The sequence below is a fragment of the Microcaecilia unicolor genome, chromosome 9 (assembly GCF_901765095.1).
Source record: "Microcaecilia unicolor chromosome 9, aMicUni1.1, whole genome shotgun sequence".
Taxonomy (NCBI): domain Eukaryota; kingdom Metazoa; phylum Chordata; class Amphibia; order Gymnophiona; family Siphonopidae; genus Microcaecilia; species Microcaecilia unicolor.
The window spans coordinates 75,422,058-75,447,194 of NC_044039.1; the positions used below are offsets into that span (position 1 = coordinate 75,422,058).

General features: G+C 48.6%; 1 protein-coding gene across 6 annotated transcripts in view; it reads right to left on the reverse strand.

The window, feature by feature from the left end:
• The window catches only part of PRR5 (proline rich 5), a 652,413-nt gene that overhangs the window by 206,561 nt on the left and 420,715 nt on the right, over positions 1-25,137 (reverse strand). For 4 of the 6 annotated variants that reach the window (XM_030214308.1, XM_030214307.1, XM_030214309.1 and 1 more), the window contains one exon: positions 12,603-12,660. In XM_030214308.1, coding sequence (XP_030070168.1) covers positions 12,603-12,660 — 58 coding nt within the window. Of the gene's footprint in view, positions 1-12,602; positions 12,661-13,374; positions 13,551-25,137 lie in introns of all 6 variants that reach the window. The other 2 variants (XM_030214310.1, XM_030214312.1) reach the window with 1 other exon arrangement.

Here is a 25,137-nt window from a genome sequence, read left to right on the forward strand (position 1 = left end):
ACTGACGAAATCCTTCTGGTTGGTTCCGTCCGACCTCCCAGGCGGGACTACAGCACCGGCCTCCCAATCTAACTCCTCTGAGGCGGAGCTTCGGGTTCCCGCGCCCGAAAGTGGAGGAGACGCCGGTCATCGCGTCTCGGTGCCATTCTCCCCGCTGGCACATGCATGGACCTCATAGCCGGTGATCGAGGCCCTGGAAGCCGCGATCGCCGGCCCACGGCCTCGGCCCCAGACTGGGCGGCCATCGCCGTGGCGAACCCCGGCTCTCCGCCGCGGCCTCAAGAATGCCGGCCCTTGCCGCAATGGACACCGGCTCCCGCCTCCTGCAGAGGAGCAGCCGGAGGGAGCGACGGATGTGACAGTATCCCCCCCGGATGCCCCCTTCCTCCTGGGTCCTGGTTTTTGAGGATAGCGATCATGGAAGGCCTGTACCAACTCTGGGGCATGTACATTGGTAGCCGGCTCCCAGGAGTTGTCCTCGGGACCGAAATGCTTCCAGGATAACAGGTAGAGCAGCTTTCCCCGGCGCCTCTTGGAGTCTACGATTTCTTCAACTTCGTACTCAGGATCGGGGTCAGCCTCTTGAACAACTGACTCTTTATTCTGTGGATGCCACTTAGACCCCCGAAAAACCTTCAGCAGGGAAACATGGAAGGCATTATGGATCCGCAGAGTTCTAGGTAACCGCAGGCGGTATGTCACAGCTCCGATCCGAGACTGGATCACAAATGGCCCGATGTACCGTGGTCCCAGCTTCCGAGAGGGCACCCGGAGCCTCAGTATTTGGTACTCAGCCATACCTTTTGCCCCGGCTGCAGAACCGGGGCGGGGCGTCGGTGCCGGTCTGCAAACGACTTATACCTGGCGGCTGCTCTCTGTAGTTGTTCTCGGGCCATGTTCCAGACTTCCCGCAGGTCAGCAAGGGTCTGAGTAACCAGGGTCGTAGAGGAGTCAGAGGGAATGGGCGGAGGAAGCCGTGGATGTTGTCCATATACAATGAAGAATGGAGATTGCCCAGACGCAGAGTGTTCACTGTGGTTATAGGCGAACTCGGCCCATGTGAGAAGAGATGCCCAGTTGTCTTGCCGGCTATTGACAATAGCCCACAAGAACCCCTTCAACGTCTGGTTAATCCTCTCAACCATCCCATTGGTCTGGGGATGGTAGGCAGAGGAGAAATGGGTGACCACCCCCAGGGCGGAACACAGGGCTCGCCAGAATCGTGAAGTGAACTGGGCTCCCCGGTCGCTGATGATCCTGACTGGTAGCCCATGGAGCCGGAAGATGTGCTGGATGAACTGCTGGGTTAACAGTGCTGCCGACGGAAGCCCTGGCAGGGGAACGAAGTGTGCCATCCGGGAGAACCGGTCTACCACCACCGAAATCACTGTGTGCCCCTGGGAGCGGGGAAGATCTGTAATGAAATCCATAGACAATTCCTCCCAGGGGGCTGCAGGAATGGGCAAGGGCTGCAGATCCCCCCAGGGGCGCCCCACAACCGACTTGGTCCGGGCACAGGTGGGGCAGGTCGTGACAAACTGAAGGATATCTTGGTTCATACGAGGCCATCGGTACTGTCGAGAAATCAGACAGAGGGTTTTTTGAAACCCAAAGTGTCCGGCCCATACAGACGAGTGTCCCCAGTGCATTACTTTTTCCCGGTCCTGCGGAGGCACGAATTCCCGCATTGGGGTGACCCCACCCGGGGCCGCACAGAGGCAAGCCGGATCCAACATAGGATGAGGTTCCTCGATATCCTCTGGAACTTCGAAGGCTCTGGAGAGGGAATCCGCAGGGGTATTCTGCGCAGCCGACCGGAACACAAGTTGAAACCGGAACCTGGCGAAGAACAATGACCAGCGGGCCTGCCGCGGATTCAACCTTTGGGCCTCCTGCAGATACAAGAGATTCTTGTGATCCGTAATCACTGTAAATCGATGCTCTGCCCCTTCCAGCAGATGTCTCCACTCTTGCAGGGCTAACTTCAAAGCTAGCAGCTCTCTATCCCCTACAGTATAATTGCGTTCCGCTGGGGAAAACTTTCGGGAGAAGAAGAAAGAAGGTTGGCGACGGCCCTTGGCGCTGACTTGAGAGAGGACTGCCCCGGCGTCCACCTCTACCACAAAAGGTTTGTCCGGATCCGGGGCCTGAAGGATGGGAGCGGATTCAAATGCTTTCTTCAACTGACTGAACGCCGTATGCGCCTCAGCCGGCCAGTTCTTAACATCCGCATGCTTCTTAGTGAGCGCTGTCAGCGGAGCTGTCAGTTGAGAATAATGGGGAATAAATTGACGGTAGTAATTAGCAAACCCCATGAACCTTTGCAGCGCCTTCAGGCCCTGGGGTTGGGGCCACTCCCGGATAGCGCAGAGCTTGTCTGGATCCATTCGCAGACCCCCAGGTAATAGAATATGTCCTAAAAAAGGCAGAGTCTGCTGGTGAAAAGAGCATTTGCTGAGTTTGGCAAACAAGCGATACTGCCGCAAGCGCTGGAGGACGGTCCGAACGTGGGCCACATGCTCCTGGGGATCTTTAGAAAAAATCAGGATGTCATCTAGGTATACAATTACCGTAGAATAAAGCAGGTCTTCAAGGGCGAAGTTCATGAACCTCTGGAATACTGCTGGAGCGTTGTACAGGTTGAAGGGCATCACCCGGTATTCAAAGTGCCCCTCATGCGTATTAAACGCAGTTTTCCATTCGTCCCCCTGCCGGATACGGACCAAGTTGTAGGCCCCACGGAGGTCCAACTTGGTAAAGATCTGGGCCCCCTGCAGCCGATCAAACAACTCCGGAATAAGGGGCAGAGGATATCGGTCCTTTACGGTGATGGCATTTAGCCCCCGGTAGTCGATACAGGGCCTCAAGGAGCCATCTTTCTTGGTCACAAAAAAGAATCCTGCTCCGGCAGGGGACGTGGAGGGGCGAATGAACCCTTTCTGAAGATTTTCCTGGATGTAGGCTTGCATGACCTTTGTTTCCTCTCGGGATAGCGTATAGAGTCGGCCCCGTGGTGGCATCTTGCCGGTCATCAAATTAATAGCGCAATCAAAGGACCGATGAGGGGGTAGCACGTCCGCTTCCACGGGATTGAACACATCAGCGAAATCCCGGTACTCTTCTGGCAGAGCAGCTTGACAGACTGGCACAGTTCTAGGAGTGGCCACTACCTCGGGGCAGCTGGATTCCCGACCCTTCAAACAGGTCTCGGCGCAGGCGCCACCCCAGGCTTGAATCTTCCCTAAAGTCCAATCTATTACAGGGGTGTGACGCCGTAACCAGGGCAGGCCCAGTACCACGGGATGAATGGTACGGGGCAAAATCAGAAATTGAGCCTCCTCTCGGTGGTCTTCCCCCACCTGGAGCTCCAAAAATGGAGTCACCTCAGTGATAGGCTGGGGTAATGCTGTTCCCTGGATGGACGTCACTTGCAACGCGGGTCGATAGGGCAGTATAGGCCATCCCATCTGCCGCAGGAGTTCCTGACAAATAAAATTTCCACCTGCCCCGGAATCCAATAAAGCTCGGGTGTGAACCACCGTCTCCTGCCACCGCAGGGTCACCGGGAGAGTAATCAGATTGTCTGGTAGGGGATTTGAGTGCCCCAAGACCCCTCCCCTGAGGGCGCCTTGGGAGTGGCGTTTCCCGGCCGTGCAGGGCAAGTGCTGATGAAGTGACCGGCCTCACCGCAATACAAGCAAAGGCCGCCCCGAAGGCGTTGAGTCCTCTCAGACGGGGTTAATCGTTGACGGCCGATGACCATGGGTTCCTCGGAGGCCTCCCTTGGCCCTCTGGAGCCCCGTCGGGGGGAAAGTACCCGACTAAGCCGGGACCCGCCTCCAGACCCCCTCCGCCGGTCCGCACGGGCTCTAGACCTTTCCTGGAAATGGGTATCCACCCGGACACAGAGCGAGATCAAGGCGTCCAACTGCCCCGGAACCTCCCGACCGGCCAGCTCGTCCTTGATTCGATCCTGAAGCCCCTCCAGAAAGATAGCGGATAGGGACTCCTGATTCCAGCGCAACTCTGTCGCCAGGGTCCGAAACCGGATAGCATAGTCTGCCACGGTCCCTTCGCCCTGTTGGATCCGCAGCAGCTCAGAGGCGGCGGAAGACGGCCTTCCTGGAAGATCAAACACCATGCGGAACCGGCGCTGGAACTCCGCGTAGTTGTCCAAAAGCGGATCTTGTTGTTCACATAGCGGGGACGCCCAGGCTAGTGCTCGTCCTGTTAGCAAGGAAACAACATAGGCCACTTTTACCTGGTCTGAGGCAAAGGCCTCCGGTTGCATCTTGAAGTATAAGTTGCACTGGTTGAGGAACCCCCGGCAACTTCCAGGGACACCATCAAACCGAGTAGGCTCAGGGAACTGAGGTCCTGGGAAGGACCCTCCCGGACGGGGAGCCGCTGCAATGGCTTGGTGTGCCGCAGCAGCCTGGTTCTGAACCTGGACCGTGGTTAACTGAAAGCAGACATTCTGCAGGGCTCCCGACAGGGCGTTCAACTGCTCCTGCTGCTGCTGGAGAATTTTAGCCAGGTCCCGTAGATCAGGTTGCGTAGGCGAGCTCATGGCTTCAGGTTCCTGTCTTGTCTGAAAGAAGGTGAGCCCTTAGGTCCCGCAAGGCCCCGAAGGACCTCAGAGGACAGCCGTGCAACCCCAAGTCTTCACCCGCGACGACCGCCGTTCACCGAGGGTTGAGCCCCCAGCTGCAGGCGGCCAACGGGACTTCCGGAACCGCGAGGTTGACGAACTGACCCAATACTGGAACAAGGAGCCAAGAGGGCAGGTGGGAAACAGAGGAGTCCAAAACAGGCAACAGGGCAGGCAGCTCACAGCGTAGTCGAAACAGGCAATAGGTTAAGGCAGGCGGCTAGCAGAGTTGTCCAGAAACAATTCAAAGGTCAAAACCAGAAGAGCAAGGAAAACGAACTGAAAACTAGAACACACGGAGACTGGCCTCGGGAAACAGAACCTGAAGCAATGTCCTGTCTCAGGCCCGCTCCTTAAATACTGTCAGCATTCAACCGCCCAGCCCCAGCCGACATGGCCGGCCAATCGGAACCCAGTTACTGACGAAATCCTTCTGGTTGGTTCCGTCCGACCTCCCAGGCGGGACTACAGCACTGGCCTCCCAATCTAACTCCTCTGAGGCGGAGCTTCGGGTTCCCGCGCCCGAAAGTGGAGGAGATGCCGGTCATTGCGTCTCGGCGCCATTCTCCCAGCTGGCGCAAGCATGGACCTCATAGCCGGTGATCGAGGCCCCGGAAGCCGCGATCGCCGGCCCACAGCCTCGGCCCCGGACTGGGCAGCCATCGCCGTGGCGAACCCCGGCTCTCCGCCGCGGCCTCAAGAAGGCCGGCCCTCGCCGCAATGGACACCGGCTCCCGCCTCCCGCAGAGGAGCAGCCGGAGGGAGCGACGGATGTGACATAAACTATCATATTTATTCAAAGAGTAGATTAACTGTAAAGCGGCATTTTGTATAGTTTGGAGCTTTTTAAATACTTGCTTACAGCAACCCAAATAAATGATGTTATGGTAATCTAAAAGGTTTAGAACAAGAAACTGCACTAATAGACAGAAGTGTTCCTGTTCAAAATATTTTTGCATAAGTCGGAGACTTGCCATAAATGCAAATAAGTGAAGTCACAACCTGTCTTTGGACTCATTTGTGCTTTTGCTGAGTTGGAGAGTGGAGAGGAGGATTTGGCCACGGTGTGAAGGCGAGTAGAGTTGGAGAGTGATTTGCTTGCTGTATTTACTCCCTCAGTCAAACTTTTATCCTTCACTTTCCTGCCTTGCCTCTTCCTACCTTCCCTCCTGAACTCCTTGACTACATCTGCTATCCCAAACCCACAACCATCCCTTATCATCTCTATCCCACACCCACAACCATCCCTTACCGTCTCTCAAGCCCCTTTCCCCCTTTGCTGTGTCTCTTGCCCAACAACCTCTCACTGTCTTCAAGCCTCCACACTCCCCTTTGTACCCTTACCTGCTTCTACTATCTCTCCTTGTGCCTCTGTGTTTGTCCAGTCTCAGTTTGTTAGTGTGATGTGTGCTCTTGCTGGGTGAGTGAGTGCTGTGGTGGGTCAGAGTCTCACTAGGTCCGCCTCCTCCTCCTCCACTCCCTTTCTCCCTCCTCCTCCTGCTGCTGCTGGATGGTGAGCTGTTTGTGAACACAGCGCACATACGAGTCAGACACATCCTACATGCCTTGCATAGTAGCTCAGCTAGGCAGGTACAGGGGAAGTTGGAGGCCTGTATGTGGGTATCTGGAGGACATCATTGGTTTGTGTGACCTATGAGAGGACATGGCAAGGAGGCAGGGAGCCACTGATGTGATGCATGTTTGTCCTGTGAGAGGTTGGCATCTGCACAGGCATGCAGGATTAGGTTTGGGGCTACTGGAGGCCCTGGGGTGACCGGTCACTGGCTGTGATGTTGGATGTTAATGCGCATTTCCAGAGATGGTAATACAGTTACAGTTGTTGCCAGGGATCTGGGTGTGGTTGATTCCCTATGGCTATGAGGTCTATAGCTGACTGGGAGATCCTGTTTTGCCTTCTCTGTCATCTAGCTCCCTTTGCAGGGCCCTCCATTAAACATAAGCACATAAGCATCGCCACGCTGGGAAAAGACCCAAGGTCCATCAAGTCCAGCACTCCATCTTCAACAGTGGCCAATCCAGGCCCCAAGAACCTGGCAAAAAACCCAAATTTAATAACGATCAATTGACTTTTCCTTCAGGAATCTATCCAGACCCCCTTTAAACTCAGCAAGGCCAGCTGCCGTCACTACCTTCTCCGGTAATGAGTTCCAGAGTCTAACTACGCGCTGAGTAAAGAAAAACTTTCTCCGATTCATTTTAAACCTACCACATTCTAATTTCATCTTGTGTCCCCTGGTTCTATTATTGTTAGAAAGTGTAAACAAACGCTTCACATCTGTCCGCTCTACCCCACTCATTATCTTGTAAACCTCTATCATATCACCCCTCAGCCGCCTTTTCTCCAGGCTAAAGAGTCCTAGCCGTCTTAACCTCTCCTCATAGGGTAGTCGTCCCATCCCTTTTATCATTTTTGTTGCCCTTCTCTGCACCTTCTCCAATTCATTTATATCTTTTTTGAGATGAGGCGACCAGAACTGAACACAATACTCAAGGTGCGGTCACACCATGGAGTGATATAACGGCATTATAACATCCTCATGTTTGTTTTCCACCCCTTTTCTAATAATATTCAACATTCTGTTCGCCTTCTTAGCTGCTGCAGCACATTGAGCTGAAGATTTCAACGTCCTATCCACAATAACTCCCAGATCCCTTTCTTGGTCCGTAATTCCTAAAGCGGAACCTTGCATAACATAGCTTTAATTCGGGTTCCTCCTTCCCACATGCATCACTTTGCACTTGTCAACGTTGAACTTCATCCAATCCCCCAGTCTCACGAGGTCGTCTTGTAATCTTTCACACTCCTCCTGCGACGAGACAACCCTGGATAACTTTGTGTCAACTGCGAATTTAATTACCTCACTAGTTACTCCCATCTCAAGGTCATTTATAAATATGTTAAAAAGCAGCGGTCCCAGCACAGACCCCTGAGGGACCCCATTAACTACCCTTCTCCATCGAGAATAATGACCATTCAACCCTACTCTCTGCTTCCTATCTTTTAACCAGCTCTTAATCCATAATAATACACTGCCTCCGATCCCATGACTCTCCAGTTTACTTTGGAGTCTTTCATGAGGCACTTTGTCAAACGCCTTCTGAAAATCTAGACTCACAACATCCACTGGCTCCCCTCTGTCCACATGTTTGTTCACCCCCTCGAAAAAATGCAGTAGATCCGAGAAAGGTGTGGTGCTTGCACATGGCTGATGCTGGGTTCCTAGCAGCACTGCAGAAAACTCACCATGCCAGGGTCCTCCTAATGAGCCTCCAGGCACTCATAAGGATATTATGAGGTGGCAGGTGGTGGTGCCTCAGGCACAAGAGGACAAGGAGCTGTGACTCTTAAGTTGAAAAATTAGGCTGTCTCCTAAGAGACATGGTTGAGGCAGTATGGAAAACACCCTTCCTCATGCAGCACCATATCTAGATGTGGAGGGGCCCAACTCTGAGGACGGCGCCGCGAAGGGGCGGGGCAACCTGTATTATCGAAACAAGATGGCCATCACCTAAGAGATGGTCGACCTAAATGTTGAGATGGGCGACCTTGGTTTTCGATGATAATGGAAACAGAGGACGCCCATCTCAAAAACGACCAAATCCAAGGCATTTGGTCATGGGAGGAGCCAGCATTCGTAGTGCACTGGTCCCCCTTACATGCCAGGACACCAAACAGGCACCCTAGGGGGCACTGCAGTGGACTTCACAAATTGCTCCCAGGTGCATAGCTCCCTTACCTTCGGTGCTGAGCCCCTCCAACAGCCCCCCCCCCCAAAATCTCATTCCCCACAACTGTACACCACTACCATAGCCCTTAGGGATGAAGGGAGGCACCTACATGTGGGTACAGTGGGTTTCGGGTGGGTTTTGGAGGGCTCACATTTACCACAAGTGTAACAGGTAGGGGGGGATGGGCCTACGTCCGCCTGCCAGAAGTGCATTGCACCCACTAAAAACTGCTCCAGGGACCTGCATACTGCTGTGATGGAGCTGGGTATGACATTTGAGGCTGGCAAAAACTTAAAAAAAAATTTTTTTTGGGGGGGGGGGGTTGGTGACCACTGGGGGAGTAAGGGGAGGTCATCCCCGATTCCCTCTGGTGGTCATCTGGTCAGTGCAGGCACCTTTTCAAGACGGTCCTGAAAAAAAAGGGACCAAGTAAAGTCGGCCAAATGCTCGTCATAGGCGCCCTTCTTTTTTCCATTATCGGCCGAGGACGCCCATCTGTTAACCATGCCCCCGTCCCGCCTTTGGTACACTGCCGACACGCCACCGTGAACTTTGGTCGTCCCCGCAACGGAAAGAAGTTGAGGACGCCCAACTCCCAATTTGTGTCGGAAGATGGGCGCCCTTCTCTTTCGAAAATGCCCCTGATAGTATACATGAAGAGGGGTGTCCTGACATTGGCAGATTACTTTTTTTCACTGCGGGACTTCCACATGTAGACGTTTTTTTGAGATACAACTATCTGACGATGTCTATGTCAGTCTGTAAAGCGTCTTTAATGAGGATGGTTTTGGGAGGTATTTTCAAACATTGAAAAATGTCTTTATACCTGTGCTTTTCTGAATGTCATATCGAAATGCCCCTCTACATGTCCCTCCAATGCCCTACAGCTTCAACCACATACCTGATGTAGTCCCATTCCATTAAATTTTCAAAAGGTTAACTCGCCCCCATACAGATATACATTCTCAACCCAATTTATTTCCAGTATTTATTGGGTTGGAAAGAATGGGGATAGGGATGAATTGGAAGAGGAAGACTACATGCTAAGATTGTATAGTCAAACCTCTGTGCTTACTTCCCAGCATATACTTTGCATCTGTTCCAATGCAGGCACAAAATATGTGGTATGAACTTGCGGTGTTACAGTACTTGTAAATAAAAGGAGCCATCTAGAATTCTGAAGGATGAGGGAGAGGAATGTGCCAAGCAGTGTTGGTAAGGAGGAGTGAAAAGTGGAGGCGAGGGGAAGTGGAGTGACTATTTGGCGATAGTTGGGGAATAATGATTGAGGAACAAGCACAATGCAGCAAAAATGCTGACCAGGAGTAGGGGATGGACTATATTACCTTTTATAATTACTCCCTATTTTTGATCATACTTAATTCAAGGTATTGATGGTTGTATTTTGAGCAATGTGGGGAACAGGTGTTGTGTATTTTGAGTGAAAAATAGAAACTTATGTGCCATCAAGAGTCCTTAGTTCAGTGGTTCCCAAACTGTTGGTTGGGACCCGAATGAGGCCACATCATCAGTAGATGAGTTCACAGAAAAAGAACTGCTCCCCTTCTGTCTGGACCCGCTTGAGATCTATGCTCAGTAAAGGCAGTCAGGATTTGGCCTGTGAGCCCCTGCATCCTCTTCCTGTGTTGGCTTCCAGTTAGACTGGAAATCTATTCAGAGAACTGAGGTCTGTGAACACACTCTGACACACAAGGCCCTGTGCTGACTGCTGCCGTCACTGCTGCAGCTACAGACTTCATGCTTTGGATATGAGTAGGGGGAGAAAGAAAGTGAATGAGAGAGACAGAGGAAGGGAATGGATATCTGTTTTGTTTTCATCAGGGGTCTAAAGTAGTAAAATAGGGTCATATTGGATAAACATTTGAGGAGCACTGCCAGTGCTAGGTCCAAAGCAACAAGGGATAGGACCTTTTCAGCAATTGATTGTGGAATCAATTACCTTTAACACTTAGAAAAGGTGGTGTTGGTGGTGGGGGGTTATTATCTTATGCTCCAAAAATACTTAGACTAGACATTGCACATTGCACGATAACCTTATATAGCTGCACATCATGTTCTGGATTTCTGAAATAAGGTTGAGAAAAAGAGGGAGGAAGCAAGGCGGGAGGTGACATGAAGAGGGATTTGGATTCTAATTGTACTATATTTTGTCATAAATGATTCTATGAGAAGTGGAATGTTGAGGGAGTTATGCTCAATTGTATTAGACACTTTATTGAAAGCCACCTTGTCTTTTCTCTGCTTGTAAGGAGGATATATGTGGAGGGGCATAATCGAACACGAACGCCTATCTCCATGGGCGTCTATGTCCGAAAACAGGTATGTGAAGAGGCGGGACAGACCGTATTTTCAAAAAAATGGACGTTTTTCAGCTGGGCGTTTGTTTTTTTTAGCGATAATGGAAACTAAAAACGCCCAGCTCAAAAACGTCCTAATCCGAGCCATTTGGTCGTAGGAGGGGCCACGATTTGTAGTACACTTGCCCCCCTGACATGGGGCACCCTAGAGGTCAGTGTGGTGGACTTCAGACAACGCTCCCACATGCATAGCTCCCTTACCACGGGTGCTGAGCACCCAACCCCCCTCCCCCAAAACCCACTACCCACAAATGTACAACACTACCATAGCTCTTAGGGGTAAAGGGGGCACCTATATGTGGGTACAGTGGGTTTTGCAGGCCTCTCATTTACCAGCACAAGTGTTACAGGTAGGGGGGGGATGGGCCTGGGTCCGCATGGCTGAAGTGCACTAAAAGTGCTCCAGGGACCTGCATACACACAGGCCTCTAGGACTGGTTGCTGCTATATAACATTGGCACACCAGTTAACACCTGAAGACTAATCTCTCCGAAAACGTCCTTGATTGGAATAAGCACGCTTACTCACAGTTAACTGCAGATCAGAGGTTGTGCCCCACTGGCAACGAGTCTCCCTGGTACTGAAATGAGCAGGCAGAGCTGGCAGAATGGTGTACAATGCCCTCTTTCAGCCACATTCAAGGGAAGAACTAAGTTCTGTAACGTGGCTAACACGTGAAAGGGATCTAAAACTGGCTTACAAAAATGGCCACTACCTCATGGACTACCGGAAACAAAACAGGGCACACTCTGACCCAGTAAGCAGGGCGAAAAGCACCATGGGAGTAGAGCCTACCAACTACCAACATCGTGAGCATTTGCCACAAGCTTGTGGAATCACGGAGCCCAATACCCTACACCCACCACAATGCATTGCTGATGTGACTCTGCAGTGCGCATAACAGAAAAGGTGTCACACTCACCCGAGAGCCACATCAGAGCCAGGGAAAGGCTGTCATAGGATAGAACACATTCTGCAGTCATAGAGGTGGGTACGGCATTTGAGGCTGGCATAGAGGCTGGAAAAAAAGTTTTTAAAGTGGGTTTTTTTGGTGGGAGGGGGTTAGTGACCACTGGGGGAGTCCGGGGAGGTCATCCCCAATTCCCTCCAGTGGTCATCTGGTCAGATGGAGCACTTTTTTGGGACCTGTTCGTGAAACAAAAGGGTCCAAAATAAGTGATCCAAAATCGCGGTAAAAACGCCTTTTTTCGATTATCAGCTAAAGACGCCCATCTCTCCTCGGCCGATAACCACACCCCAGTTCCACCTTCACCACGCCTCCAACACGCCCCCATCACCTTTACCCGTTTCCGCGACGGATTGCAGTTGGAAACGCCCAAAATCGGCTTTCGATTATACCGATTTGGGCGCCCATGGGAGAAAGACGCCCATCTCCCGATTTGGGTCGCAATATAGGCGTTTTTCTCTTTCGATTATAAGCTGGATAGTAAATTAATCAGAACCAATCTAAAAAAAAAGCATTTACATAAATTACATAACCTTACCATAATATGCAGGAAATCTGAGATGTGCTTTTTAACTTTGGAAGTAAATACATTATTATTTGTTGAAATTATGTACTTTTCTCCTGAAAAGTTTTCTACGTCACAATTTTGGGTAATTTAAGCTTTGAGTTTCACCATGTTATTTTCTTAGCCCCTATTTAATGTTACATATGCAATTTTGTAAACCAGCTTGTAGGTGCTTGTTGCTTAGCTAGCATGCTAAGCAAACATTTCTTCTTTGTGAGTACAAATGGAGAACCAATGATTTTGAGAATGATAGGAAAAATATTCTACATCTACAAACAGATCTTGAGTTACCTTCATAAAATCGAATCTTATCCCTTAGTATCACCATGCCTTTAGTAAGAAGTTGATTCTGAAAACAGAAAAAAGAACATTTGTATTTATTTAATTGCTAATTATTACTGTGAGACCGTATGTTATAGAGAGAGGTTTTACATTCTCATTCCAACATTAGCTGAAGTAAATGCTTTGCTCTCTGATCTCCTATCCTCAGTAATTAATCTCAAATAATGCTACTGGCAAGTAGATCAATTCCTGAGAGCTTACAGGCTGAAACATTACATAAGAACATAAGAATATAAGAATAGTCATATTTGGTGAGACCAGTGGTCCATCTAGCCCAGTATTGTGTTTCCAACAGTGGCCAATCCAGGTCACAAGTACCTGGCAGAAACCCAAATTGTAGCAACATTCCATTCTACTGATCCCAGGGCAACCAGTGGCTTCCCCATGTCTATCTCAATAGCAGACTATGGATTCTAAACTGTATAAGAAAATGTATGTAATTAAAACTTCCAACTGATATGGTAGCACAGCAGCAGGTGGGTGTAAATAAATATAGTTTTTAACAAGATAATTTGCATTTATTAATATGGGGATGGCTAATTGTAGTGCAAACATGTAGGTTTTTTGAAATATTTACCACAGAAACAGTATCACTTAAACTAAGGTACATATTTTGACAAGAGTTTTATGCTTAACATGTTTCCTTCAAATAAAACAAGTGACTGATCACACAGTGCAGTATAACTCATAGAATACTTCATTTGTTTTATATTCCTTTTACAAATTGTTCCAGTGCTGCACATGGAAAGACTACACAAGTGAGCCCGCATGCAGCCTTAAAAACATCCTTCTGGTGCCAGGCTGGCTGCAGGAGAAGTGAATGAGGTAAGGCCTCCATCCCTTAGGTCAGTAGTTCCCTGCAGAACCCTGGAGTCCAGGAAACCATTAACAGGGGGTCTACAAGAAAGAGAGAAGAGAAAAAAAAAGTCTTTTCACACTTCTTTAATCCACATAAGCAGAACAGAGATGATGGAGGGACAGGATCAGCAGTAGCTGTGAAGATGGAAATAATAGAATCAATAGCCTGCGAAAGGACAGGAGAAGCAGCAGCTATAATGGGTGGGATTGGAGGTGGTTGTTGACGTCAGAAGCAGAAGTAGATGTGGGCACCCTCATACAGGAGACACATCTGCTCCCCCATCATGAACTCCTTTGTCACTACAAGAAATATCCAAAGCTGTATTTTTCATCCAATACTATTAGAAATAAGATGGGAGGAGTTCTTCCACCTGTGTTTGGGATATTAAGAAAGTGATCAGAGATAAAGGGGGCTGATATCTTTTGCTTATAGTGTGGGTGGGGACTAAGGCCCACATGCACTAAACTCCCCGCGGTTACCTCTTACCTTACCGATCCCCGTTGACGCTCACAGCTTTTTAAAAAGCCGGCATGCATGAAGGAAATCACATGCAAATGAGCTGCTTGCTGTTAGCTCATTTGCATGCAATTTCCTTCATGGGAGGGAAGCTAGTCAGTCAGCTGAGCATGCGAAGAGCAGGCAATTGCTAAGCATGGCTGCTCTGCGCATGCCATAGACGATTTTTATACACACAGACAAGCCTTTTTGTTTTCCGCTTTCTCCCAGTGCCACAGTGCTGGTCTGGTCTCTCCTGAGATCCCTTGTCTTTTTATCACTCCTCCGGGCAGGGAGCCTCCCAGCACCCCTGATCATAGGTGCACTTCTGCCGGGGCAGCTCTCACTGCAGCCTCTGCAGGTTCACCTTTCATCACTGTTTCTATGTCCTGATTGTTCCCTACTGGAACCTGAGCTAGATGCACTAAAGTCCTCGGAAGAGCCGTTCCCTTACCGATTCCATAGTGAATCAGTAGGGAACGGCCATGCATCAAGGAAATGGAATGCAAATGAGCTGCTCGTTGTAGCTCACTTGCAGTCTCTATTTCCTTGGAAAACAGTCGAGCATGCGCGGAGAAGTGTTATGCTGGCTGCTCTGCGCATGCCAAGGACATCCAAAAAGGAAGTCCCTGACGAGCACTGCCAGAGCCGCGGGCCGGAGCGCAAGCTGCAGCCACCGTTACAGCCGGTGATCCCTGCCGCCCACTGTCGGAAGAAGGGGGTGGATTGCGGCTGACCATGCAGACCCTCCTCCCCGGGAACGCGCGGCTCTGGGGGCGATGGGGGGGTGAAAGTTGCAGCAAAATACCACCGCCGGCATCGGGACGTGCGAGGACACCTAACATGGACGTCCTTCACTGGAACATTAAAAAAAGGACGGCCCTGACGAGCAATTGGACGTTTTTCCCCAGATTTTTTGTGATGGGTGTTCTTCTGCGAGGACATCCAAATAAAAAAAAACTATTTGGACGTCCCTTTCGATTATGCCCCCTCCAGGTCTCTCTCAGCCAATCACAGCGCATGTTCCCAGGGAGGAGGGTCTGCATGGTCAGCCCACACCACCCCCTTCTTCCGAGAGTGGGGCGGAAGGGATCACCGGGTGTAACGGCAGCTGCAGCTTGCGATCCGGCCCGCGGCTCTAACAAGTGCTCATCAGGGACGCAGAAGAACACCCATCACAAAAAAATCTGTGGAAAAACGTCCAATTGCTCGTCAGGGCCGTCCTTTTTTTTTAATGTTTCAGTGAAGGACGTCCATGTTAGACACTTTAGAAGGATGGCCCTGATGAGCACTTGTACGTTTTTTTTCCCCAATTTTTTTTTGTTACATTTATAGAAGTATTTGCAGATGATACTAAGATTTGCAACAGAGTGGACACCCGGGAGGGAGTGGAAAGCATGACAAAGAATCTGAGGAAGCTAGAAGAATGGTCTAAGGTTTGGCAATTAAAATTCAATGCGAAGAAATGCAAAGTGATGCACTTAGGGAGTAGAAACCCAAGAGAGACTTATGTGTTAGGTGGTGAGAGTCTGATAGGTACTGAGGGGGAGAGGGATCTTGGTGTGATAGTATCTGAGGATCTGAAGGCGACGAAAGTGTGACAAGGCGGTGGCCGTAGCGAGAAGGTTGCTAGGCTGTATAGAGAGAGGTGTGATCAGCAGAAGAAAGGAAGTGTTGATGCCCCTGTACAAGTCGTTGGTGAGGCCCCACCTGGAGTATTGTGTTCAGTTTTGGAGGCCGTACCTTGCGAAGGATGTTTAAAAAAATTGAAGCGGTGCAAAGAAAAGCTACGAGAATGGTACGAGATTTGCGTTCCAAGACGTATGAAGAGAGACTTGCTGACCTGAACATGTATACCCTGGAGGAAAGGAGGAACAGGGGTGATATGATACAGACGTTCAAATATTTGAAAGGTATTAATCCGCAAACAAATCTTTTTCGGAGATGGGAAGGCGGTAGAACGAGAGGACATGAAATGAGATTGAAGGGGGGCAGACTCAGGAAAGATGTCAGGAAGTATTTTTTCACGGAGAGGGTGGTGGATGCTTGGAATGCCCTCCCGCGGGAGGTGGTGGAGATGAAAACTGTAACAGAATTCAAACATGCGTGGGATATGCATAAAGGAATCCTGTGCAGAAGGAATGGATCCTCAGAAGCTTAGCCGAAATTGGGTGGCGGAGCAGGTGGGGGGAAGAGGGGTTGGTGGTTGGGAGGGGAGGATAGTGGAGGGCAGACTTATACGGTCTGTGCCAGAGCCGGTGATGGGAGGCGGGACTGGTGGTTGGGAGGTGGGAAGTACTGCTGGGCAGACTTGTACGGTCTGTGCCCTGAATAAGGCAGGTACAAATCAAGGTAAGGTATACACATATGAGTTTGTCTTGTTGGGCAGACTGGATGGACCGTGCAGGTCTTTTTCTGCCATCATCTACTATGTTATGTTTAGAGGCTGCGCAGCCCCAACGTGAGGTACAGACCTCCCGTTAGATTTTCCACGGTTAGGCTATCGGAAAACGGTAGTGCATCTCATTACAATACAATTTATACACGTTGGGGTACTAATTTGCTCATCTGCATTCCGTTTTCGTTGGCGGCTACCGGGATCAGAAAATGGCTCAGAGAAGCATTTAGTGCATGCCACGATTTACTACTTGCTCGTTAATGGCTCGTTTAGTGCATCTGGTCCTGAGGACAGCAACTTCTTGGCAACTAGTGGGAGGCTAACAAGAGCTGGGCTGGTCCCAAGTGCCACTTAGCCCCCCTCCGCAGCAACTGGCTTCCTGGAGATTCCCCTGCCCTTGCAAGACTCCAGTGCATCAGCAGCGAAATCTTGTATTTATGGAGTCCACTGGTGGAATTTATGATCTTCCTTATCACCAGTATTATTTGATAACAGCTCCTCTCTCTTTGACATTGTGGACATTTACCTGGCAGGACTGAGCTGCTGCTGTGCATTGCTTGGGAAATGGCTGTGCATGCACACATGTATACTAATTAGCTCATTATAATAGCTTTGCATACAATTTTTGTTAGCTGCTACCGTGACAGGAAAAGAGCTTAGAGAACTGTTTTGTGAATGTTTCGATGTACTCCTTGCTCCGTAAACCGGCTAGAACCAGTGTAAAAACCACGTTGCTGGCTCGTTAGGTTTTGTGCATCTGGGCCCGAGTGTTATACTATGGTAAATGTATATGCCCCCAACGAGGACGCAGTCCTTTTTGGGAGGATTTTACCAAACTATTACTGACTCATTCTGAGGAGGAGCTTTTGCTGGGAGGGAACACTCTGCATCCTAATTTGGATAATTCTGCTGAAGCGATTCATTAAGCAAAAACTGCTAGAGCTTTCATTCAAAATTTTTTTTAGCTCATTGGGATCTGGTAGACATCTGGAGATGACTCCGGCCCAATCACCGAGATTACACTGTATTACTCCTCAGTCCACAAGACATAGTCCCACCTGGATTATTGGTTTGGTCACCCCTCTGCTTACACATAGTGAGATCCACTTTGGTCCAGTCGCATACCTGGTCGGATCATGCCTCTTATCTTTTATGTTTAGATATTGGACCAGCGAGGGTGGCCATTCTGTATTGGCAGTTTAATGATGACATTTTGTGAACCCCGAAGTACGTGCAACAAACAGAAAATGAAATCAAAGAATATCTGCAATTTAATGACACAGGGAAGGTGACACCAGATATATTCCCCCGGATTCTATATAGTGCGCCAAGAGATCCACACTCAAATCGTTGCGGATTCTATAACAATGCACGCAATTTAACAAGCTTAAAAGCTAATGAGAACTGATAACAGCACTTAACAAGCAATAATGAGCGTCACCCCCTCCATCTGTCGCATCCTCAACCTTTCTCTCTCCACTGCAACTGTCCCTGACACCTTCAAGCACGCCGTTGTCACACCTCTCCTCAAAAAACCTTCACTTGACCCTACCTGCCCCTCCAACTACCGCCCCATCTCTCTTTTACCCTTCCTCTCCAAAATACTTGAGCGCCGTTCACAGCCGTTGCCTTGATTTTCTCTCCTCTAATGCCATCCTCGATCCACTTCAATCCGGTTTTCGCCCTCTGCACTCGACAGAAACGGCACTCTCTAAAGTTTGCAACGACCTGCTCCTGGCCAAATCCAGAGGTCACTACTCCATCCTCATCCTCCTCGATCTTTCCGCCGCGTTTGACACTGTCAATCATGATTTACTTCTTGCCACGTTGTCCTCTTTTGGGTTCCAAGGCCCTGTCCTCTCCTGGTTCTCCTCTTATCTCTCCCACCTCACCTTCAGGGTACACTCCCATGGATCTTCCTCCACTCCCATCCCACTATCTGTTGGAGTTCCCCAGGGATCTGTCCTTGGACCCCTTCTCTTCTCAATCTACACCTCTTCCCTGGGCTCGCTGATCTCGTCTCATGGTTTTCAGTATCATCTTTATGCTGATGACACCCAGCTATACCTCTCCACACCTGACATCACCGCGGAGACCCAGGCCAAGGTATCGGCCTGTTTATCCGACATTGCGGCATGGATGTCCAACCGCCACCTGAAGCTGAACATGTCCAAGACCGAGCTCCTCGTCTTTCCTCCTAAACCCACTTCTCCTCTTCCTCCACTCTCTATCTCAGTTGATAACACCCTCATCCTCCCCGTCCCATCTGCCCGCAACCTCGGAGTCATCTTCGACTCCTCCCTCTCCTTCGCTGCGCATATCCAACAGACTGCCAAGACCTGTCGCTTCTTCCTCTTCAACATCAGCAAAATTCGCCCTTTCCTCTCTGAGCACACCACCAGAACTCTCGTCCACGCTCTCATTACCTCTCGCCTTGATTACTGCAACTTACTCCTCACCGGCCTCCCACTCAGCCATCTATCCCCCCTTCAATCCGTTCAGAACGCTGCTGCACGTCTGCGGCTCCTCACTACCTCTCCACCCTCATCTCCCCCTATGTTCCCGCCCGTAACCTCTGCTCACAGGACAAAGCCCTTCTCTCAGTACCCTTCTCCACCACTGCCAACTCCAGGCTCCGCTCATTCTGCCTTGCCTCACCCTATGCCTGGAACAATCTTCCTTTACCCATACGCCTTGCCCCCTTCCCTACCCATCTTCAAATCTCTGCTTAAAACTCACCTCTTTAATGCTGCCTTCGGCGCCTAACCGCTTGAGAAATATAGAATGCCCCAATCTATCCACCCTATCAGATTAACTCGTCCTCTAGATTGTACACTTGTCTTTAGATTGTTCTCTTGTCTTTTAGATTGTAAGCTCTTTGAGCTTAAATTGTACAGCGCTGCGTAACCCTAGTAGCGCTTTAGAAATGTTAGTTAGTAGTAGTAGTAGTAGTAATTGGCACTGATTAGAATTTAGGTGAACAACTTGCTAAGCGTATTCTGTAATGATGTGCGCCGAATTTCTAGCGCATGCAGGCAAAAAGGGGTGTGGTTATGGGTGGGGAAATGGGCATTTCATCAGCGTTCTGAAATTTAGGTGCCCAGTTATAGAATATGGCCCAGTGTGCCTAAATCTATCAGCCGAGATTTATGCCATGTTTTATGTATGTAAATGGATGTGCATAGATTTAGGCATTAAAATATCAACTAAGCATATTCTATAATTGGTGCCTAGATTTAGGCACTAATTATAGAATATGCTTAGTAATTTTTTAGGCGCCATATATAGAATCTCCCCCATTGTGGGAAGGAATGAAGACGGTTTTAAAGAGTAAACTTCTAGCTTTACAATCTCACAACCACAGGACCAAAGTGCAAAAGGAGACTGCTTTACTAGTTGCTTGATCAGGTGGGGATACGGGCAAAACAACAGGAGTCAGTTCCAGATTTGCAGGAAGAACTCCATATGTCCTGTATACCCTGTTCTTTTGATGCTCCCTGATCACTACACTGTATTGTATTTGTATATTTACCAGATTGGCGATTGCCTCTACGGTTTGATGTAAGCCACATTGAGCCTGCAAATAGGTGGGAAAATGTGGGGTACAAATGTGATAAATAAATAAATAAATATGCTGCAAATGCCATTTTGAATTTGGGAACAGAGCCAGCCATTTATTGACTTTTAAATTAAAACAACACAAAAAGAATTTTATTTCTGAAATACAAGAGGAGACTGGCATGTTGCAAGCTGAGCTAAAGTCTATCCATGAAGTATTTCTGCGTTTCTATTCTCAACTTTATATGCCTGACATACAGCCCATAGCCTCTGAGTTGCTAACCTATTTAGATAGGGCACAGTTGCCTAGCTTTCCTCAGCTGAGGTGCTGGCCTTGCCTGTTCTCATCACTTTGTGTGAACTCAATGGTGTGATGGATTTTCAAATACATTTTATAAATGTTTTGCTCCAGTCCTTGCTCCAGTAATGCTTCAGGTATTCAATCACCTGGCAAATCTGCCTGAACTTCCCCACTCCTGGTGTTTGGCACTGGACTCCGTTTTATCTAAACCAGGGATAGATCCTCTCTTGTGCACATCTTATAGGCCTATTTCTATGTTAAATACTGATTATAAACTGGTCACAAAAATTTTGGCTTTTCACCTTCAGAGATATCTCCTAGGCTTACACATGAGGATCAGGCCGGATTTATCCCTTCATTTAATTCATTGGGCTCAGATGGATCAGCACCTAATGCTTCTTCTTTCTCTCGATGCAGAGAAGGAATTTGATTGGGTCCATTGGCCCATTTTGTTTCAGGTGCTTTGTTCTATGGGGCTGGGGGAGGCAATATCTGCATTGGTTGCGGCTGATCTATAGGAATCTGCTGGCTAGTCTTACAATTAATGGGACTTATACATCTGCTTTTGTTCTCCACCAAAGAACTAGACAGGGCTGTGCCCTGTCACTCTTGCTTTTTGCTTTGGTCATAGAGCTGCTAGCACGGTTAATACATTCGGGAATTAAAGAGGTAGTACAGGGTGCTGAGGAAGCATAAGATTTTACTATTTGCAGATGATATTCTACTCACTGTGACTACGCCTACTGAGTATTTGGCTAGTCTGGCAGACATGTTGAGTTCTTGTGGCCAAGTTTCGGCTTTTAAAATAAATATGCATAAATCTGAGGTTCTTAATATTACAGTGCCCCAGACAGAAGTCTCTGCCCTGCAACAGCAATTCCTGTTTCAGTGGGCTCCCTGGTGGATTCGCTATTTAGGAATTAATATCACTTCAAGGGTGGACCAATTGTAAGCAGCTAATTTTCCTCCCAAATTCTGTGACTTCTTTGCAGACTTAGACCATTGGGAAGGTTTAAACCTTTCATGGATTGGTAGGATACATGCTATTAAAATAAAGATCCTGCCAAAGGTACTCTATTTGTTTAAGGTGCATCCCTTCCCCATAACTGAGGAATTTTTTACTAAACTGCACAAGCCTGCTTTCACTTACATTTGACAAACGAGTCCTCTGAGAACTCGCAGACCTGTTTTATACCAGCCCAAAGATAATGGGGGAATGGGAGTCCCTAACTTCAAACTGCATTTCTAGGCTACTCAGTTGCGCATCTTGGCCGAGTGGATTTTGCAGCTTTTGAAGGCGTGGGTGCGCCTTGAGCAGTCCTAGCTATGTGATACACCATTTTGGATGGTGGTGTGGCTACCAAAAAGAGAACTTGCTGCCCTGCTGATGGAAGTCCCTCTGGGCTTCGGTTTTCCTGTTCCAAATGTGGTGTGGAGTGTGGGAGTATTTTTTCCCTGCTTGCTGCTACTTTTTACAAATGGCTATACACCACGCTCTGGACTTTTTACCTGGTCATATGGATCTAACTTACCACAAAGGTGGGCAACAGGGGCTCCGTACTTTGAACCAGCTCTGGAAGGAGGGAGAATTTGTTCCCTTCTCAGAGTTGCAGTAAGAGCATGGGCTCCCAGCAGTTCAGCAATTTAAATATTGGCAATTTAGAGACTTTATTGCTTGCAGGGCCCAGGGGGAGGTTGGTTTGGTGGAGACTCCTCTTGAGAGCACTGCTTCTCTCATCTGCCCCCATTCAATACTATGTCCATAAGTGGGAAATTGATCTAGGGAAACAATGGGAACCCTGACAGTGGGAAATTGTTTTTGGAAATTTGCTAAAGGTCTCAATTGCCAGTATCTTGGTGGAAAATAGTTATAAAATACTCTATCGCTGGTACTATACCCCCTGTCATCTTGCCTGAACGTTTCAACTGGGTATGGCTGTCTGTTGGTTAATTGTGGTCAGTGAGGAGATATATACCATATATGGTGGCCATACCCGGAGATGCAAACATCTTAGCTTACTGCTATTAAGCATTTTCAGGTGGTCTCGTTTCATAAAACCTGGGATATTTACCACCACTGGTGAATGATGGGAGTGAGAACATCCACTTGATCCTCATAACTCCCATGGACCTCTTGATATATGTGGGTAGGCCACGGGAACCACATTTGCACCAATGCCTAAGGATATGTCTCCAGAAGGGAGGAAGGACAATTAGGATACAGGAGGAAGGAGTTGGGAGGGGTTTTGATGTCTTTGCTGTATAGATTGAAGGTTGCTTTTTTGATGTTATTATAACTGATCTTGTCTACGGTTTCATCTGGAAGAAAGTTTAAAATAAAGTAAAAAAAAAAAAAAAAAAAAGTAGATGTGGGCATGGAGTTCCAAGGGCTTAGCCAACCCTCCAATTTTGGGAATGCCCAGGAGTGAACTGGGGGGGGGGGGGGGGGGGGGGGGGGGGGAGGGGCAATGCATTCTTATCTCCCCCACCCACATGCTCTAACCATACCTTTGTTGACGGAAATGCCAAGCCCCCACCAGTCAAGTAAATACAGTGCTGGAGTTGCTTCCCACCCTCCTTGCACTGCTTCCTTCCTATAGACATCAGTGGCATGCCTTCAGCTGCCTAGTCTTCTTGCACATGCTCAGAGATGCACGAGAAGTCTTGGCATTGGCAGCTGACGGCACACTGCCAACGTCTGTAGGAAGGAAGCAGCACTAGAAGGAGGAGAGCAGTGGCACTGTATTTATTTGGCTGGTGGGGCTTTGGCATCCTCGCCAGCTTCAGTTCTGGAGGGGGCCTGAGCCCAAAGGTGGAGGGGGGGCACGGGAAGGCAGCTGTGGAGGTCAGAAGCAGGAGCACCAGGACCAACATCAGCCTGCAGGGCCTGGGAACAATACTGCAACATCAGTAATCAGCCTGCAGGGCCTGGGAACAAGACTGCAACATCAGTAGGTGAAGAGTGAGAGGCATAATAATGGTGAGGACTAGCAGGAGGGAAAGGTAAAGACTGACTGACTGGTGGGAGGAGAGAGAGGGACAGAGACCAGTGATAAGTGAAACAGGGACCAGTGATGGAAAAGACAGATTGTAGGGACTGGCTAGGAAGAGAGGTAGACAGACATGTGGGACCAGGACTGGATTTATGCTATGGACACCCACAGGCAAAAAAAAAAAAGGGGGGGGGGGGGGAGAAGATCCCCCTCCTGAAATCACTGGTGGAGGGGTTATCCCTCCCATTGTCCTTCCCTTGATCCTCTCCTCTTTCATGTTACCCTCTTATCTCTCTGCTATATCATAAATCCCACTCAATAACCAGTGATGCTTCTCTGTTTTTTTTTAATTTTTCAATTCTTTTATTAACATAGTATACACAGGCTGAACGCCAACATTAAGCAATGCACACATAATTATCAATTCACACTGTTCCCACCCCTTCCTTCCCCAACTTCTCATAAAAAAAAAGTTATCATTTATTCTAGTAGCTTGAGCTATCTTGGTGGCCCCTATGGGCCGTTACTACCCCAACATCCCTCCCCCATATTACTAACAATGACCCATCAATTTTTTATAGGGAGCCCACACTGCTAAGAATGAGCTCATTCGATCATACTTAATGGCTGTTAGTTTTGACATTAGATAAAGATAGTCCAAATTTACCATCAGCTTGGTCCTTGCTGGGGACTTCAGGTTTTCTCCACGCCGCTGCTAGACAAAGTCTTGCCGCAGTGACCACCATATGAGTCAATCTAGTAATTCCCATGTCCTCCGATGAAGAAGAGCCATTAAGCAAAAAAAAACAAGAGCAGAAGGTTCACATTCTGCTCCCAACAGATGACCTAGGAAACGTGACACCATCTTCCAGTATCTCCGAACTTTAGGGCAAGTCCACCAGATATGACCAAAGGTTCCCTCTGATCCACACTCTCTCCAGAAGAGACCAGTGCCAGAGCCAAAAATCCTTTTCAGACATGCTAGGGTATAGTACCACTGAAAAAACATCTTATAACCATGTTCTATATAGTTAGAAGCAATAGTAACTTTGGTAAGTCTTGTGTAAATCATTTGCTACTGTGAGTCAGATAGAGGCACTCCCAACAGATCCTCCCAGCTATGTTCATACTTTTGGGTGATTGGCTTGCTATAACAACAGTGCTTTATATAGTCTAGAAATTAACCCTTTCCCCACTCCCAATTTAAACAGCTTCAGTATGGCCTGGTCTCCCTGTCGCCAATCAGGCAGTACCTTCTTATGAATAAAATCTCTTAGTTGACATTATGGGAAGTAATCTGCTTCAGTCAGCTCATATCATTCTCTCAAAACCTCAAAGGGGATAAAGCTGTTTTGTACTAGCAATTGTCCCAGTACCCGTAACCTCTTTGGCTCCCATCTTTTATACACTCCCGAGAGACCGGATGCTAAGAACCCGGATGAATGTATGATGGGAGTATAAAAAACAACAACATTGTTTTGGAAACAGCCTCCGTCTCGTATCATACCATTCCGCTAACACGCAGGCCAAACTATAGGGGGCTAAGTCCATCCATGTACGTAACTGTGATAATGGAAGCCAAGGTAGATAGGTCAACTGAATCTTACCTGCCACAGCTTGTTCCAATTGTACCCAGCATTTCGAAGGGGATATCATCCAATCAAAAAGAACAGTCAGCTGCGCAGCTCGATAATACTGAGCGAAATCAGGGACCCCCATTCCTCCCTGTTCCCGCCCAGCATGCACTCGAGCCCGACATACTTGCGGAGCTTATGTTGGCAAATATAATGAAATACTTTACGTTGAAGCGTAAGTAGAAGTCATTTAGGAGTGCGCAATGGGAGACATGCAAAAAGATACAAAAGTCTAGGGAGAAGATT